Source organism: Uloborus diversus, chromosome 2 (genome assembly GCF_026930045.1).
Source record: "Uloborus diversus isolate 005 chromosome 2, Udiv.v.3.1, whole genome shotgun sequence".
NCBI lineage: Eukaryota > Metazoa > Arthropoda > Arachnida > Araneae > Uloboridae > Uloborus > Uloborus diversus.
Genome location: NC_072732.1, coordinates 151,921,568 through 151,939,095, shown reverse-complemented (window position 1 = coordinate 151,939,095; position 17,528 = coordinate 151,921,568). Strand labels below are relative to the sequence as shown.

At 33.3% G+C, this 17,528-nt stretch overlaps 1 protein-coding gene across 1 annotated transcript in view; it reads right to left on the bottom strand.

The window, feature by feature from the left end:
- The window catches only part of LOC129216084 (electroneutral sodium bicarbonate exchanger 1-like), a 303,250-nt gene that overhangs the window by 54,434 nt on the left and 231,288 nt on the right, over positions 1-17,528 (bottom strand). The window contains exons 7-12 of the mRNA XM_054850233.1: positions 15,259-15,419; positions 11,513-11,758; positions 6,813-6,959; positions 5,409-5,506; positions 2,922-3,096; positions 2,104-2,237 (exon numbers count right to left, since the gene is read on the bottom strand). Of these exons, the coding sequence (XP_054706208.1) occupies positions 2,104-2,237; positions 2,922-3,096; positions 5,409-5,506; positions 6,813-6,959; positions 11,513-11,758; positions 15,259-15,419 (961 nt within the window). The remainder of the gene's footprint in view (positions 1-2,103; positions 2,238-2,921; positions 3,097-5,408; positions 5,507-6,812; positions 6,960-11,512; positions 11,759-15,258; positions 15,420-17,528) is intronic.

Here is a 17,528-nt window from a genome sequence, read left to right as displayed (position 1 = left end):
TTCAACAATTTAATGTTGTATAATCCTTAAATCAATATGCATGTTTTCTTTATACCATTTCATGATTTATGTCTGGTCTTTACCCAATTCAGTTCAACTAAGCTAAATCGCTCCAAGCTATCAAAGAACAGGGGTAAGAAAAACAATATATAGCAAATAAATTGCAAAATAATCATTTTTCTGCATAGTAGCGTAGCTGAAATTTATCTTTCAAGGGGGGAGGGGGGCATGACATTTATTACATGCACATAAACTACCATACTAGGATTACTAATGTGCTAACGGTTTTTAAATAGTTCGTTCCAAAAGTTTGCGTCCACCTACTTCCATTTTTAATGTTTTACGTAACTTAAAATAATAACTGTAATATAGTCAGTTGACGCATTCCCACCTCTATTGACGACTGTGTTTCTAAAAATTAAAATTTCGATGTTCTCTATAGAGTACTCTGTCTATAGAGCAACAAACTTAAATACGTGCTCTCTCTACCTGCATCAGTGTGAGGTATGTACAACATTTACCGCAAGTACATAGGTTTTAAAAATTTGAAATAGAACTTAAATCTGGACAAATTTCAAATCGTTACAAGACATTTATATTACTGTCTAACTGTTATTTTTACCTACAAAAATAGAAATTTGACGTCATTATAGGAAAATAAAATATAGCCGATGTGCCTCTTTTTAGGCAAGTTACAGTTATCCAATTTTACTCAATGACATGGCACTAAATCACCATGGAAAGAACAAGCAGACACATTTTGTAACCCTATTTATACTAAGCAAATTTTTCTGCAAAATATGCGTGCCTGAAAACATGCAAAATAACCTAAGACTTGATACCTTCATTCAAAAAACACGGCCAAAAAAAAAAAAAAAAACTGTAATTTGAATTCAGAAACTTTGAATTCAAATTATGTTTTTCGCAATCACGAGTTGCGACAAGACTCTACTGGTTAGAGTTATTGTTTCTAGAAATGGCTCCCCGGCCCAAGCATGTCCCTCCTCCTGGGTGCTTACGTGTATATAGTTGTGTGCGTGTGTGTGTAGGCTTACGTGTGTGCACGTAGGCTTGTGTATGTGTGTAAAGACGTGCGCGCGTAGGTGACTGTGTATGAGCATGCGTGTGTAGGACATGGACGCCACCGCCCAGCAAAAGTGGATTCTGGGGGACAGTGCTCAGGACCAGCCGCGCCGCCGCCGGTGGACGGTGGTGCTGCAGGCCTGGTCCAAGCTGAAAAAGGAACCGGAACATCAAGGACTGTCAAGTGAGAACAATAAGCAATCGTGATTGCTCAAAAAAAAAAAAAAAAAAATCGGTAAAACGTTTATTAATTACCCTGACTGAATTCTTTATTTTTTGTATGGTGGACTGTCTGTTTAGCTTTTGGACATTGAGGATTTTGAATTAATCTGAAAATATTGTAACTGTGTCCAAGAAGACTATTGTGTATATATTTGTGCCTTATAGTAGGGATTGACTTTTATTTTTTGGTAAGCTCATGACTCTTTCTAAGGAGACATTCAATGATTTATTTCAGAATAAAATGTATGTGAGAAGTACTGTTGCATTTTTTGATGTCTTGGAGAAAGCAAAACCTTCTTTTTCGGCAAATGCTTAATTTTCTGTGTTATTTAAAGTCTTTTAAAGATTTGAGCCCAGAGAGCAGTGTGAATGCAATTTTTTATGCTCATTTGGATAGAATTCATTTAATAATCCAAAAGATATGTTGCATTAAAAAGCACCCGGGCAACGCCGGGTAGTAAGCTAGTATTACCAATAAAACACATGACATAATATAAAACATGATAGGCAGAAACGATGAGTACTGATACTTGAGGCTACTCTTTGAGCAGCAACAATATGATTCTAAAATGGATGAAGGAAAAACAAAATTTCTAACTAGTTCAAGATGAGTTTGAAACACATTTAAGAAGAATTTAGGATGGAAGTCATGAAATCTCACTTGGTCTAGCATTTTATTTCAGAAACTAGATTGTTTTTACTTAACAAATAAAAGTTTTCAGTTTAAAATTTTACTATTTCATTAATGGATAAACATTAGCACTTACAATAAAAATATAAAATTGTATATTTAATTACTTGCAGAAGTCATAAAGTATTGTTTCAAAAACAAGTACAGGACCAGTGCTTCCTAAGATTGTCAACGGCTGGCCACTAAATAAGCCATATAAAATGCCACAGATTGCACCAGACAAGAGACTTTCCATGGCAGCCTGGAATGAAAAATACTTTAATATCTTACTTGAATTTAATCAAAAAATACAGTATAACCTCGATTTAACGATTGTCAAGGGACTGGAAAACGTTATTGTTAGATCAAGGATATAGTTAAATCGAGGAGCATAGACATTCAACGCAGTAAGATCCAGACCAGTGAAATGCATCACTAAATTGAGGAAATCGTTAAATCGGGTATGGTTACATCAAAGTGATACTGTACAATAAAAATGGTTTCACTAGCAAAATAAATGATGGGTTAAAAATTGAAACTTATTGAAGCAAAATTTTGCCCTTTTGAAAAGGTAAGAAAAAATATTTGAGTGCTGATCAAGTAAACACAAATTAAACCACAATTTATAAAACAAATATTTTCTTTCATTAAGAGTTTTTAAACTAAATTTTTGTAAGAAAACTCACGAGAGATTATGTAATAATTAAGAGTTAAGAAAAAATTATACATCCAAAGGACATCATACTGAATGAATACAAATTAAGTGACTTGTACATTATTAATCACACACAATAGTATTTGAAAATTTTCACAAAAATTGTTTGAATAATCAAAAACAAGTAAAATAACTTTTACATTTTTTACAATCAATGACTTTTAAAATTAAGATATTGCAATGATCTAGGCAAGCAACTGAAATTTGTTCACATTATTCATGTGCACTTACTATTCTGTCTTCAGTTGCATCACCCAACAAGCCACCAAATGTAATAATAGGCGTTAAGCAAGCAAAATATAAGAAAAATATTGAAGCTAGAGATTGAATAGCAAAAGCATCTTTGAAGTCTGTCCAATACCAGGGTGTTTTTCTTTTTACATCATTTATAAGGCCACCAAATAATCTGTAAAAAAAAATAATGACTCCCATTAAGAAATAGTTTTATAACTGCACCACATTGCCCTAATGATTAGGACATCAATAATGTATTTTCGCAGCTAAACTTGAAGCAAAAGCTGCTAAGAAAAGACTAAGAATTTGCAGCTGGCAAATCTCTTACATATATTAAAGCGAATTAGTTTTTGAATAGAAAAATATTGAAGCATATTTTGCATTGAAAATTTAAAAATAAAATTTTCAGTTTCTCTAATTAAATACATGTTTATAATAATTTTCTAAATTAATATACTGTAAGCAGAATATAATTGAATTTCTATTGGTGCTAATATTGTTTCTTGAATGATGGATAACAATCTCTACAAGCGACCAACCTCCATTAAGGATTACTTTCTTCAGGAAAGAATAGTGGTCGCTCTAGAGAGCTAATTTCACCGTACCTGGAAGCAAAGGGGTGTAAATGCCAAAATTAAAAATTTGGAGATAATTAGTACAAATTGAAGGAGAAGCTCTATCTGTTTCACAGCAAGAGATGACATTAGCAAACCTGGTTCGGAACAACTTTTCAATGAAAATCTACTCAGAGCTTGAACTTTGCACAAGTTTAACTCACAACCACTTACCAACCTAGGAAGTCCACTTCCATATTTTTGCTTCTCACTGCCGCAAATGTGCTTTTGATATGTAGCTCTAGAAATTTTACAAACATTATGCAAAAGAAAATTTAAATTCTTAAGAGGAAGAGAAACTCCCAAGTTTCATGAACAGAGAGGAAAATTCAACTTTACATTTTTTCTTGGCCGCAATTAAACTCGCATACAGCTGAACTCACTTATAATGAAACCTGATTTAATGAGAACTTCCGATTTGAGAAGAAAACCACATCTACTTGGTCCCTGCACAAATTCCGTACATAGAGAGCAATTTTATCTTTGTGAATCATATACATTTCCAATTGACTTCCACTTTTCTTAATCAGTTTTTTTTTCTTGGAAAAATTCCTTCAATAGTCAAATTCTGAAGTCAACTCAAAGTTCAGAATGAGTCATAAATCCTGAGAACAAGTGATGGCAATTTTACTCTGTTGAGTTTTGATTTATTTTACTCTGTTGAGTACAGAAATGTTTGAAAGCTACGTACCCCTTCCTAGCTATTATGGATATTATAGCTGAAATTCAAGCAAAATCAGATGAAAAAAAAAATGAAAACAACAATGATAATGACAAATATTGATAATTTTAAGCTGAACCATTCCCAGCATACTCAACAGTTTTTAAGTGTCATTTTTTTTTCTTTTTTACAGACAAGTCAGAGGTGCAAATAACGTTGTTTTTGAAGCCATGAGTAGTCACAGAAAAATAATAAAACAAGAGATAAAAAAGACACTTCAAAGAAAATTAATGAAATGCCTCTGAATAGTACAGAAATGTGAAAAAAAGAGGTAATTAGGTGTAAATTTAATGTTTTTTTTTTTGCACATACAAACTCTTGGATATAACGCAATAATACCGGGGGGGGGGGGGGGCTTCACGCTCCTTATACGTGAGTTTGACTGTACCAGTGATTTAAAAGCTGTGGTGGCCTGATCGGTAATGTGTCGAACTCGTAAATGAAGGGTTTTTGGGTCCGATACCAACCGGTTGAAACTCCTTCGTGTTCGTTAATGGTGACTGGAGCATGCTAAATGTATGGTGGTTGCAAAGTCCTCCAAGTGAATCAGTACCTCTGAGGGTGTTGGACCAGAGATTGTTCAGCTTTTGGTCTGGATAAAAAAAATAGAGCTGTCTTTAGGGCACCATCCAACCGGTTGAACCACAAATAGTGACAAGTACGAGAGACTCTGGAGTGTGAGAGGAAAAAAAACGTAAACTGGTAATTTTACAAAAACTCTGGTTAAAGATAGGCAATTTCAGAATACTTTGAGCATTTACCACTTGCTTAATGCAAAGAATTCTGTTCAACTTTAGTTTCCAAAAATATTCAATAGTTGTAATGAAACAGAATTTTTTTTCATTCACTTCACACATTTCATTTCAGAACAGTTGGCAACCCCACAGTTAGATGGCAGGTTTGAATGCAGATAGATTGTATGGGGTCAAAAAATTTTATGCATTGTCTATTATAGCCTAAGTTTACTATGCATAAACAGCAATTTTGATAGTTAATAAAATTTTTTTGATATATTTTTACAGAAAAAAAACAATAAAAGCTTCAACTATTAAACTCATGACAATTTTAAAGAATAAGCTTTCTTTTAATATGCCAGATTATACATTTCATTAAATTAGGAGAAGAGTTTTTTTTTTAATTCATTTTTACCTCCCAGTCCTCTTCAAACCACTTTCTTCTCTTTCTTTTTCTTCTTCTTCTTCTTCATCAATTTTTACTTCTTGAGTTTCAGTCTTTTTCCTTGCCTCCTGCAAAATTGATACTAAATGAGACAAATTTTACTCATTTTTATCTGATCACGCACATGAATGTATAATTGTGTACGTATGTTGTAGAAAATTATTAATTTTAGCCTTAATTTTTTAGTGCACATTTTTATGCATTTAAAAATAACAGCAAAATGTTTAAAATTATTTTTTTCATAATATAGAGTGAGCATAAAAAACTATTTCTGGTTTTTAAAGCAATTTCCATTTATTTACTTACTTATCGTCCATTCTCCAGAATTATCATCAATAACAGGAAACACTGCATATGTAGAACTACTCAGTACCTGCGCCAGTCAATACCATTATTATTTTTTTTTTTTTTAAATGACTTTTATTTAGTACCTGCTACCTCATTTGAATTTGATCAGTATGTAAAATCAAACGAATAACTCTTATTTTTCTCAACTGTCTCAAGTAAATGATTCTAGTTATATGCCAACATTTTATTCTGCCATGAGTGTTCAACTGCATCCAAACAGAAAATGTTTCAGTTTCACTTTTAGGTTTCTAAAAACTTTGACAGAGTTAAGTTAATGACAAGGAACAGAACTGATGCAAAAATATTAATCAGAAATAACTTTTTTACTATTCATAAGAATGCTTTGTTAAAAGTTATAATTCGTTTGAAGCAACACAAAATTTATAAGTGACAAGTTATTTTAATTTTAATTAAATTTCTAAAAAATTTACTAGTAATTTGTAGAAGGATTTGATTACGTGTAAAGTATACAAATGTATTAATTTCAGAAGAAAAAAAAAACTTTTTTTTTTATAAGTCTTTAGGTTGAGCACTTTACAACTATGCTCAATCTATTAGCATTTGAGAGACAGTGACTGTAGCGCTACACCTGTAACATGTACAAACAAATCACTATTTTTCAAATACAAAATTTTTTTTTTTAGAAAAATGTAACTTCATATTACAATGGTTCCTTATAATCGAATATATCACAACTTGAAGCCAACGTTCAAAATTCTGGAAATTAAGTGCAAAGTGTCACACTAATGGAAATGGATTAAACAAATACTAAACTTCATTGTCTGTAAGTTATGATTTTTTTTAGGATGGGGATCTAAACTAAATGCTGATCTAAATTTATTTAAAATAATTTTTTACTTGAAAAAGTATTCATGCATTTTATTCGATAAAAGTACATACAGATTATAAAGTACAATAAAACTGCAAACAAAAGACTGAAAATTACAATTAAAATTACTGTCAATCTAAACATTTACTTGGAATTCATATTAAATACTTTTTCTTTTGTAGCGTTTAGTCACTTACTTGTGATGGTAACTGTTGGGGTGGTTCTATTCTTATACTTGGATCCCAGGCCCCAGGCGGCAGGACTGTAACAGCATCTAAGAATTCATCCACACCAGCAAGCAAATCTTGCCTGCTTTTAGCTTTGTAGGCAACATCGTGGAATACCTGTACAAAACACAGAAAGATTCACAACTTTTCCCGGAAAATATTTTAATTGAAAATGTTATACTGCAACATGAACTTCCGATATAAATGAGAAAAATACTTTAAATGAGTTTGAAACTTACTGAAAATACTTAAACAAACTGTTGAGTTTTCTTTTAAAGGGAATTTATATAACATACATACAAGAAAAAAGCAATGCATATCTGCAATGGTGTAAGAAATTAATTGATCAAATCTGAAAATTCTCTTATATCCAGAACAACTGGATCGATTTTAATGAGATTTGGTATGTACATACATTGAAACAATACAAAACAAATAACCATCCAAAACTTAAAATACACACACATAATCATAAATAACACTCGTCAAAGTCGAATGGTATGAAACAGTGGTTGCAAAAGTGAGCAAAAAAAATGGGTTAGTCTGGGGTATGGTCCCCTCTAACAGACATATAGGCCTTGCAGTGTGACTTCTTACTTAAAATAATGCAGTTTACGGGATCCTGGGGCAATCGTTTCCACTTGTTCAACGATGCTTTTCTCAGGCTATGGATGGTCCCTGTAGGGGTGTTGCGAGTTGTTATTGCCTTCCCGAGAGCGTCCCAGACATGTTCTATAGCATTTGAGTCTAGAAATATGCTTGGCCAATCCATTCAGTGAATCCTTCCCTTCAGAAAATTCGTCGACCAGAAGGGCTCTATGGGGCCTTGTGAACATCCATTAAAATTAACTCAGGGCTAACAGTGCCCCTCAAGAGGTGAGTATAATGGTCCAAGACCACATCCCTATTCCTCGCAACTGTCACAGAGCTTCTGTCAAAGACATGGAGGGGTGTGCAGCCATCCAACATGATGCCTGCCCAGACCGTCAAATCTCCTCCTCCATAATGGTCGATTGGAGGGCAAGTAGCGGGTCCTGGTTCAACTTAACCGACTACTCTTGTCTTTTGTGTATGTGGATAGAAGCAGGAACCCGCTACCTGCCCTCCAATATCATTGAAATCAAACAATATGGTGTTGGTGGTTTGACGGTCTGGGCAGGCATCAAGTTGGATGGCTGCACAACCCTTCATGTCTTTGAGAGAGGATCTGTGACAGTTGCGAGGTATAGGGATGTGGTCTTGGAGCCCTATACTCACCTCGAGGGTGCTGTTATCCCTGAGTTAATTTTAATGGATGTTAACAGAAAGCCACATGGTGCTCTTCTGGTCGGCAATTTCTGGAAAGGGAGGACATTCACTGTATAAATTAGCCAAGCATATACCTTGACTCCAATTCTATAGAGCATGTCTGGGATGCTCTCGGGAGGGCAATAGCAACTCACAACACCCCCTACGGGGAACATTCATAGCCTAAGAACAGTGTTGTTGAACGAGTGGAAAAACAATTGCCCCAGGATCCCATAAACTGCTTCATTTCAAGTATGGAGTCACACTGCAAGGCCTATATATCTGTTAGAGGGGACCATACCACCCTACTACAGACCTGCCAACCTTGAAAAATGAAAAATCCTGCAATCTGCATGAGAAAATCCTGTAATTATTGCAACGAGTACTAAAAAATTGTGATCAACACATATTACAACAAAATTGCACTGAATACTAAGGAAACAAATTCTGCAATATTTACCAGAGTTAATTTATTGAGACATCCATAATATGATTGAATACATTCCATTGATTGTTGAGCAATCACGATTGATTATTGTTCTCACTTGACTGTTTTGATGTCCTATCATTTTATTTTCCCACCTCCACCCTCCGCAGCATCACCGTCGACCGGGTCCTCACGATGCTGCTGTAGCTATACTGCCGTGCTAAGCACAGATGTGGTATCTGCACATTTTATCAAAATTGAGTTATAGTCACCAGGTGATCGTTAGTAATTTAATTTACCTTAATGTCAAGTTTTTTGGCGATTTGTGAATGCGAAATATTAAAAAAAGCTTTAAGAAAAAAGTCGTAACTGCACAGTTTGTGTAGTTTGCTAAGGCAATTTGAACGTAAATGACAAATACTAAGCCTTTAAAGTGGTATCTGCGCAGTTACCACTTTTTTCCTTAGTATTTTTTGTAGATACGACTTTTATACCTTAGTAAAGCAGCATATTTAATAATGTAGCAACTTATTGTAACACAGAATATTAAAATTAGTTTACCGTTGAATAGTTGATACAGGTTGATAATAAAAACTAATACAACTTTGCATAATTGTTAAAGTAAATATTCAGCTTTTTCTATTTAAACGTTTATTTAAAATGCAATTCTATAAATGAAATGCATGTAAAATATTCATATCTAATTCTTTCAGGCAAACAAACCGCATTTCATTCTACGGCCAGTAATATTTTTATTTAAGTATCGTCTGCTGTCAAAATTATCTTCATGCTCGGTAAAAATGAATCTAGAAAATACAACATTATAAAAAACACATTCTTTGAATATAAAAAAACAAAATTGTTATGGATTACAGTGTCCAGAGTTTTGAAAAGGGTATCTTTCAGAAGGCAGATTCTGTTATATTTGTATTAATAAAATAAAGCAAAACAGCTAAGTTCAAAGAAAGCAGATGTTTTTAGTATTATTTAATGATTAATTGAGCACGTTTTACTAAGCTATTTTTGTCGTATCTGTGCAGATACCCCTAAAAATGCCTAGTAATTGTCACTTACGGTGAAAATAGCTTAGTATATGAAAAGGTTTTGAAAAGAAAATTTGTCGTAACTACATTTATTAATTTTAAATTAAGATTTTTACAAAAATACTTTCTTACGGTTTTTAGATAAATTATTTACGAAACAACTACCGCAAGTTGAGCATTTAATTAAGTCATAAATCAAAAAAACGAGTTGTAAAACTTTAATCGTCAATTTCTCATTTTGAGCTCTACTGCAGATACCACATCTGTGCTTAGCACGGCAGTATAGCGAAAACAGTCTCCAGGTTGCATCCATGTCCTACACATATGCGCATACATACACAACTACACACACACACACACACACACATACACACACACAAACATACACCTACACACATACATACAGACACCAACACATACACAAAAACACACACACATACAAAAACACACACACACAACTACCCACACATTCATGCCTGCACACAGACACAAACATATATGCCTACACACACATACACATACCCCCTCGCCACACATTCATACACACAACTACCCACACACTTATGCCAGCAGACAGACGCAAATATGCATGCCTACACACATACACATCCCCCCTACACAAACACACATACCCCCGACACAAAAACACACACGCCTACATGCACACACTCGTGATTGCGAAAAACATAATTTGAATTCAAGATGTCAAAATTCAAATTAATTTTTCTTTTTGTTCTTACTTTAAATATATATTTTATTAACATCTTGATTAATAATAATTATGGTTATTCTAGAATAATATTTTATGTACATATTTAAATAATTCTTTAATTTTTATTTAATGCATTTGCAGTGCATGATTTGGCTATTCTCAAAAAGTCAGAGTCAAATTTCTGATCACAGCAGTGACCCCTTGTATGTTGTGTTCAATTAAGAATGATGTGAACAAACACTCAGCTTGGATACCAGCATTGGAAGAGCTACTAGATCGGGAAAAACTCAAAGTTTGATTATTTTCAACACTTTGTTTACTGTCCAGGTGTTTTTTCGTGCATATATGAGAAATAACATCTCCTTTTCCTTTATGAGCTATGGAAAAATCGCAACAGCACAAAGAGCAAAACGCAAACTGTTGACCTTTTCTTGATTCTATAATGAATGGATAATCAACACTGTAAGACTTGTTAAAGATAGAATTATATTTTCTTCCAGACATCGTCAAGTTCCACCAAAATTCAAAACTTTTACGAAATTTTCTTAACATCCTTGCCTACGCACTCCGCAGTCTGCAGTAGCTAATGTAAACAAAGTAGCAAGCGTGCACGTTATTTGGCACGATGCCAAACATCTCAAACAATCCTGCTGAGTGGAAAGATTTGGGGTCGCCAACAACGGGGAATAGCGTTGTATTGAGTTTGGCGCCGCCACAGAGCGATCTATGACGTCGTCATGTTGAATAGCGATCGTTAGAAGGGTGAACCAATTGCAGACTCGCGGTAGATAAAGGAAAGTCTCCGTCCACAACGGAAGAAAAGTCGAATCACTACACGTTCTTTTGATTACCAACAGAAAAATTAGAGGAATTCTGGAAAAAAATCACAAAAGTCCGGTAACCCGGAAGACGCGGCGAAAATCCGGCATTACTGGGCTAAATCCGGAAAGTTGGCAAGTCTGCTACCAACCATTTTTTTGTTCAATTTTGCAACAGCTTTTAATACTATTCGACTCTACCGAGTTTTATTTATGATCAAGCATGCATATTTCAAATTTTGGATGGGTATTTGTTTTGTATTGTTTCAATGTATGTACAAATCAAATTTCATTAAAATCGGTCCAGTAGTTCTGAAGATAATTAACCCCAAATCTGAAAATTCTCTTAATTTCTTACACCAGTGTATTTGAAAATCATTTACCTCATCAGACATAAGAGTTGCCATAGCACGACCGATCTCATGATAGCGACCCAAGTTTCCCGAAGGACCCAATAGAATGAACAGGAAGCGAGTAGGCACGGGCACTTCAGTCAGGTCACCAAGATTTGTTGCTTGACTAAGACGAACAAAGGCAATAACTGCACGATCTAAGAAGTCCACTTCACCAACCAAGATGTTGGAAGCTTCAGCACCAGGTGGAATTTTTTTCATAAAGGCTTGGTTTAGCTGAAATAAAAATGTTTTAAATTTTTATTTCAAAAGGGGAATCAAGATCACAAAAACTAATCAACTATAGACATTTTACTAAGCATATAATAAAATATTTAGCTTATACAAAATTCATACAAGTCTTGCGGGTTTTTGAGCAAAGTTTGGACTAGTAATAAAAATTATCAATGTATCCATTTTTCATTACTGGTTACAATACAATGAGAAAATCCTTTTCTTTTCTGCCACTGAAGCAGTTCACACGAAAAGATTCTGTTTGACGTCTCCTCGGCTTCAATTAATATGGCACCCAATTAACTTAGTTTCGAATCATTCCAAATACTTCCAAACATTTTGAAACTGTTGCTTGATCAACTCTTAATGATTCAGCAAATTCAGCTAGAGTTTGACATGAGTCTTCATGAAGAAATGCTTCAGATTGTCAGTCTTCAAACTGTTTCGGTGCGTCAGAGTGTTCTTTATCTTCAAGATCAAAATCATTGCTTTTAAAGCATCTAAATTCATCTCAACAAGTTGTTTCAAACGGATCATGATCACTGTAAGTCATTGCAAAAATTCTGTGAACTTCAACTGCAGATTCTTTTTGAATGAAATAATGCAGTAAAATTTCCCGTAAACACTTTTTTGGGCACAAAATTTGACATATTTAAGCAATGAAAAATTAAATTTTCAGTAAGTTACCGCCCTATAGTCAGGGATAAGGCAGGAATACATAAAATACACCGCCAGCTCAGTCATTCAATCCGAGGACTGCAATTTCGTGCTTATTAGCACTCTTCAGCCCAGAATAGGAAGTGACTGACTAAGCCGCCGGTGTATTTTATGTAATGAAAAATTAAGTTATTCGCACTTCCACGAAATAACATACATTAAACTTGAAGCTTGCTCATACCAATTGTATACAGCTAAATACAAATACATACAAATACAAATACAAATGTGACGACCAGCAACAGGCACTGGGCCCAGCTAGGCTGGTCCTAGTCAATTAATTAGTCCCCAATGAAGATCAATGGCCCTCTTAAAGCTATCCACTCCCTTGCTCATTACCGCCTCTTCCGGTAAGCTATTCCAAGTGCCCACGACCCTGCTAAAGTAGTAGTTTTTCCTGATTTCCAAGTTAGCCTGAGATTTAAATAGCTTAAAACAATGACCCCTTGTCCTGCTTTCCCCGCAAAAATTTAATCCATTTACATTTTTCATTTTGATAAATTTAAATAACTGAATCATGTCCCCTCTGACTCTCCTTTGCTCCAGGCTATACATGTTAAGCCTATTAAGTCTGGTATCATAATCTAAATCTGAGAGTCCCCTTACTAATTTAGTTACCCTTCTTTGAACCCTTTCCAATACAAAAATATCTTTCTTCAGATAAGGCGACCAAAACTGAACAGCATACTCCAAATGAGGTCTTACTAAACTCCTATATAAAGGCAGAAGAACTTTCTTAGATTTGTTTGAAATAGACCTATTGATGAACCCAAGCATTTTGTTGGCTTTGTTACTAGCAATACTGCACTGTTGACTAAACTTGAAGTCCTGATTTATAAAGACACCCAGATCCATAACATTTTCTGCCTGATTTATGACTGAACCCTGTAAACGATATCTCATACGCTTATTTCCATGACCTAAGTGTAGCACTTGACATTTCCCTACATTAACTGCCATACCCCATTTATCTGCCCACTTAGTAATATGATCTAAATCCTCTTGCAGCTGTTTTACTTGTTCTTCATTTTCGACAATCCCCATAACTTTTACATCGTCAGCAAAACAATTCATGCTTCCAGAAATATTTTCATTGATGTCATTCATAAATATAATAAACAAAAGACGCCCTAAAACTGATCCCTGAGGAACCCCACTTAAAACATCACTCCAATTAGAATGATTTCCTCTCACAACTACTCTTTGCTTCCTACCAGTAAGCCAATTTCTAACCCAAAGTAAAGTTTTTCCTCCTATTCCAATGTCAGCTAACTTGCTGAGAAGAGCAACATGCGGTACCTTGTCAAAAGCTTTTTGAAAATCAATATAAACAACATCCACACATTTTTTGTTATCTAAAGCTGAGGTAACCTTGTCGTAGAAATGCAATAAATTAGTAGTACAGGATTTACCTTTCCTGAAACCAGGTAATAACTTTTTATTTCATCATTATCATAAACTAGCCCAATCAGCTCTGTAAGTGCCAGCTGTTGGAAAACAGCGAAAACTTATTCAACTATCAAAAACAAAATGGAATCTTAGGAAAGATAGGGGGGCAAGCGTTTGAAAAATCTTACTGACCCTGACATAGGAGGAGGTCAAAAATTGCCAAAATCATCCTTACGTAATTAACGAATGGCCCTGACGCTATTCAGGCTATGTAAAAGAAACAAAATACAGCAAAGAAAAAAACTTTCATTTGCACAAGGTTAGACCATTTGCTTCTTTCTTGACTCTTGGTCTTCCAGTAATCAGCGTACTATAATGACAATTTCAAGAAGAAATCATTAATTTTTAGATTATTTTTTCTTTTAGTTTTGAATATACCATAAAAGTTATTACTTCGTCACATTTTTAATTTCATTAAACTTGTATGTTAAATCAAGACTTTTTTTTTTGCATCGTATTATCCACGGATTACACACCGCCGCGGATTTTTCAAAGATTTTTTACAATAATTGATGTTAAAATTTTTCTTTGATAAAAATTTGATTATAAATTGCTACCTGTGAATCAACAATGACCAAAATAGAGTAAAAATACAGAACAAATTATATAAAATTTTATGTATTCAAAAAAAAATTCTGTAATGTAATCAAAAGTATCGTGGACAGTAAAAGAAGGATTGAAGAATTATTTATCGATTTGATTTAGTAAAATTTTGTAAAAATTCTGAAAGATGAAACTATTAAACATAAGAAATCATTATTGTACCATTGTTTTCGCACAGTACAATATTTACATTAATTTGTATTTTACTATTATTTAAATATACTGGGTGATCCAAAAGTCAGGATCAACTTTAGAAATGAATAATTCGAAAACGAATGAAGATAAAAAGATGTGGTCTGCCCTGAACGAATCGAATAGAAGTTGGGTTTTGTGTGGCAATGAAACAAAAATAGTTCTGGTTTAGACCAACAGATGGCGCTATAACTTTTTATTTCACCATAATTCTTATAATACAGTTTAACTAAACTGGTTTTCTCAACAATCGACAACATTTCGATTGCATATTAGCTTTGACTACTATTACCTGATGCCATTACTCCTTTTCATATCGTTTGTTGCTTTACATGATCCTAGATCAGAAATCTGAAAGCGCCATCTGTTAGTCATCAACAGAACTATTTTAGGTTCGTTGCCAGCCTCTTCCATCTGTTAGTGAAAACCGCATCTTTTTATCTTTATTCGTTTTTGAATTATTCATTTTTGAAGTTGGTCCTGAATCACCCGGTATACAGATTATGAGCTATCAATAATTTAGAAAGGTAAGTTTTTCATACTCGATGCTGTAAATCAGCTGAACTAGTAGAATTCCCACCAGATACATCGGCAAGATTATGAGAATTGTGTCCAGAGTGGGAATTACTACTTCCAAGGTTTAATGAGGAACAGCTAGGGCTTTTAACAATAGTATCTTGTCCCGTTGTATTTGGTGCACTACCTATAAAAAATAATTAATGAAGCTAGATAGTAAATAACATTCTAACTGCTTCAGCAGTCAATTATAAACAATTAAAATAACAAATAAAACACATGAAAAGTGCTGTTATTTATGTAAAAATGACTAAAGGTACAAAATCTTTCACAGAAAGAAAAAAAAGAATACAACACATGCATATAAGCAATTTTAAAAACTCAATAAGATTATGTTTGAATTTTTAAATCAAGAAGTAAAATTGGCAATTTTTTAGTTCAAGAAATATTTAAATTTCTGCATATCTTTTTATTTGCTTGTTTCTTTTTTTATTATCCTTTGAATTCAAACAAAACAAAAATTCCAAAGAATAAAGTATTTAAACCTGTAGGAATTCTGTTGTCATGATGATTAAACGCTTAAAATCCCTTGAATATTTCTATTAGCTTCAACTATGTTAATTATTTTATGAGACAAGTGTTTTATTTAAAATTTATTTTTTAAAAATATGAATAAATTAAAAGTTGGTTGTGACATATGAGACAGTGTGGTGCAAAGGTATGAAAGTGGACATTTTCAAGTTTTGAGTAAAACGCGTTTAAAGTTGTGGGGCTCGGTAGCTTTCATTGCATTTTTCCCCCTAAATCATGCTGTATAGCAGCACCTACCAGGACTGTAAGTAATATATCTTGCCCCAAGATAGAAGAGAGGTTCACCTTACCATTTGCACTGGTTATCTCCAAATTTTTAATTTTGCCACTTACATCCCTTTGCTTCTCACTGCCTCATAAATTATTTTAACTATACCAGAGAAAGGGATTATGCTTTCTGGTTAGCTTAATTGATTCTCATGTGTGCTGATTCACTGTGTCTGAAAAGAATTTCCTTTTCGTCATATATTCGTGATTTTGATCAAAATTTATAAAAAATCAACAATTTGGAATTTAAAAATTCTTGCTTTTATAATTTGTTCATTCGCTATGCATTTTATAATAAGGCTCTGAATGGAGTATGAAACATATCTGAAAATTTATTTTATTGAATTCATGAATGAATTTTTACTTATTTAATAAATTTTTATGAGATAAATCATATTTTTGGAATATACTTCCACACTTCACCTATCTTTACTGAAAAAGTATGTAAGACACTTTCAAATTTACTCATTATCCCAATTGATCAAAGTTTCATTGGCTTTCCAATGTTCTATTTTTAGCACTCTCCCTTCTATGCTCTGTTTTGGATGACTTTTCTTTAATTTTTAAACAAAATTCCAGGCGTTTTGAATAAAAAAATCCTTTTTTCTTTCCTTGTAAAAGATTTTTCCATTGAAAAATGCAAAGCAAACGTTAAACATTTAGCATGTGAAAACCAACACGTTTTTTCACACATAGATGAAGCTGATCAAGCATTTTGGATGGCAGTACCAATCTTCTCTTTATGCAGCATGAATTCCTTCATTATGCATAAGATGAGCATTTCAAACAATACCTCAAGTAATCGGAATTTGAGCTATTTGAAATAGCATTCATATTTTTTAAATTAATACTCCTTTTTAAAGCATATTTTCCCAGCTCAAAACTTATTTAAAAATGTCATTGCAAAGAAAATAAAATTTAAATTTCTTTTCTCTACAGATAAAGAAAGACAGTACATTTTTCGTTCTTAAGAAGGAAACGAACACACATAAAACATTTTCAGAAGAAAATGTTCTGTCTAAATTTCTAACCCTTCTTTGTCCATTTATTACAGGAAGGAAAAAATACTTTTGCTTTCTAGAAAAAAAAATTTCTATGAGGATGTCTACAAGGTAGCAAGTTACAAAAAGTGATGGCACTTATTCACTGATCTTTTTTTTTTTAATTGTTTACTTAGCATATCATTTTGAAAAACAATACAGCAACATTTATTAGGGGGCTATTAAAAAAAATAGTAAAATGTTTAATGATTTATATTAACGGTTCTAAGGTTGAAAAAATACAGTTGGGAAAAGAAAGTCAGATACTGCAGATTTAGACAAAAACTTAGTAATCGGGGGAAAGAAGAATTAAAGCTTTTAAGTTCTGATACTTCTAAGTAATATAGATTTTGATTAAAAAAAACATTTAGAAAGATATTTAATACATTTAGTGTTAC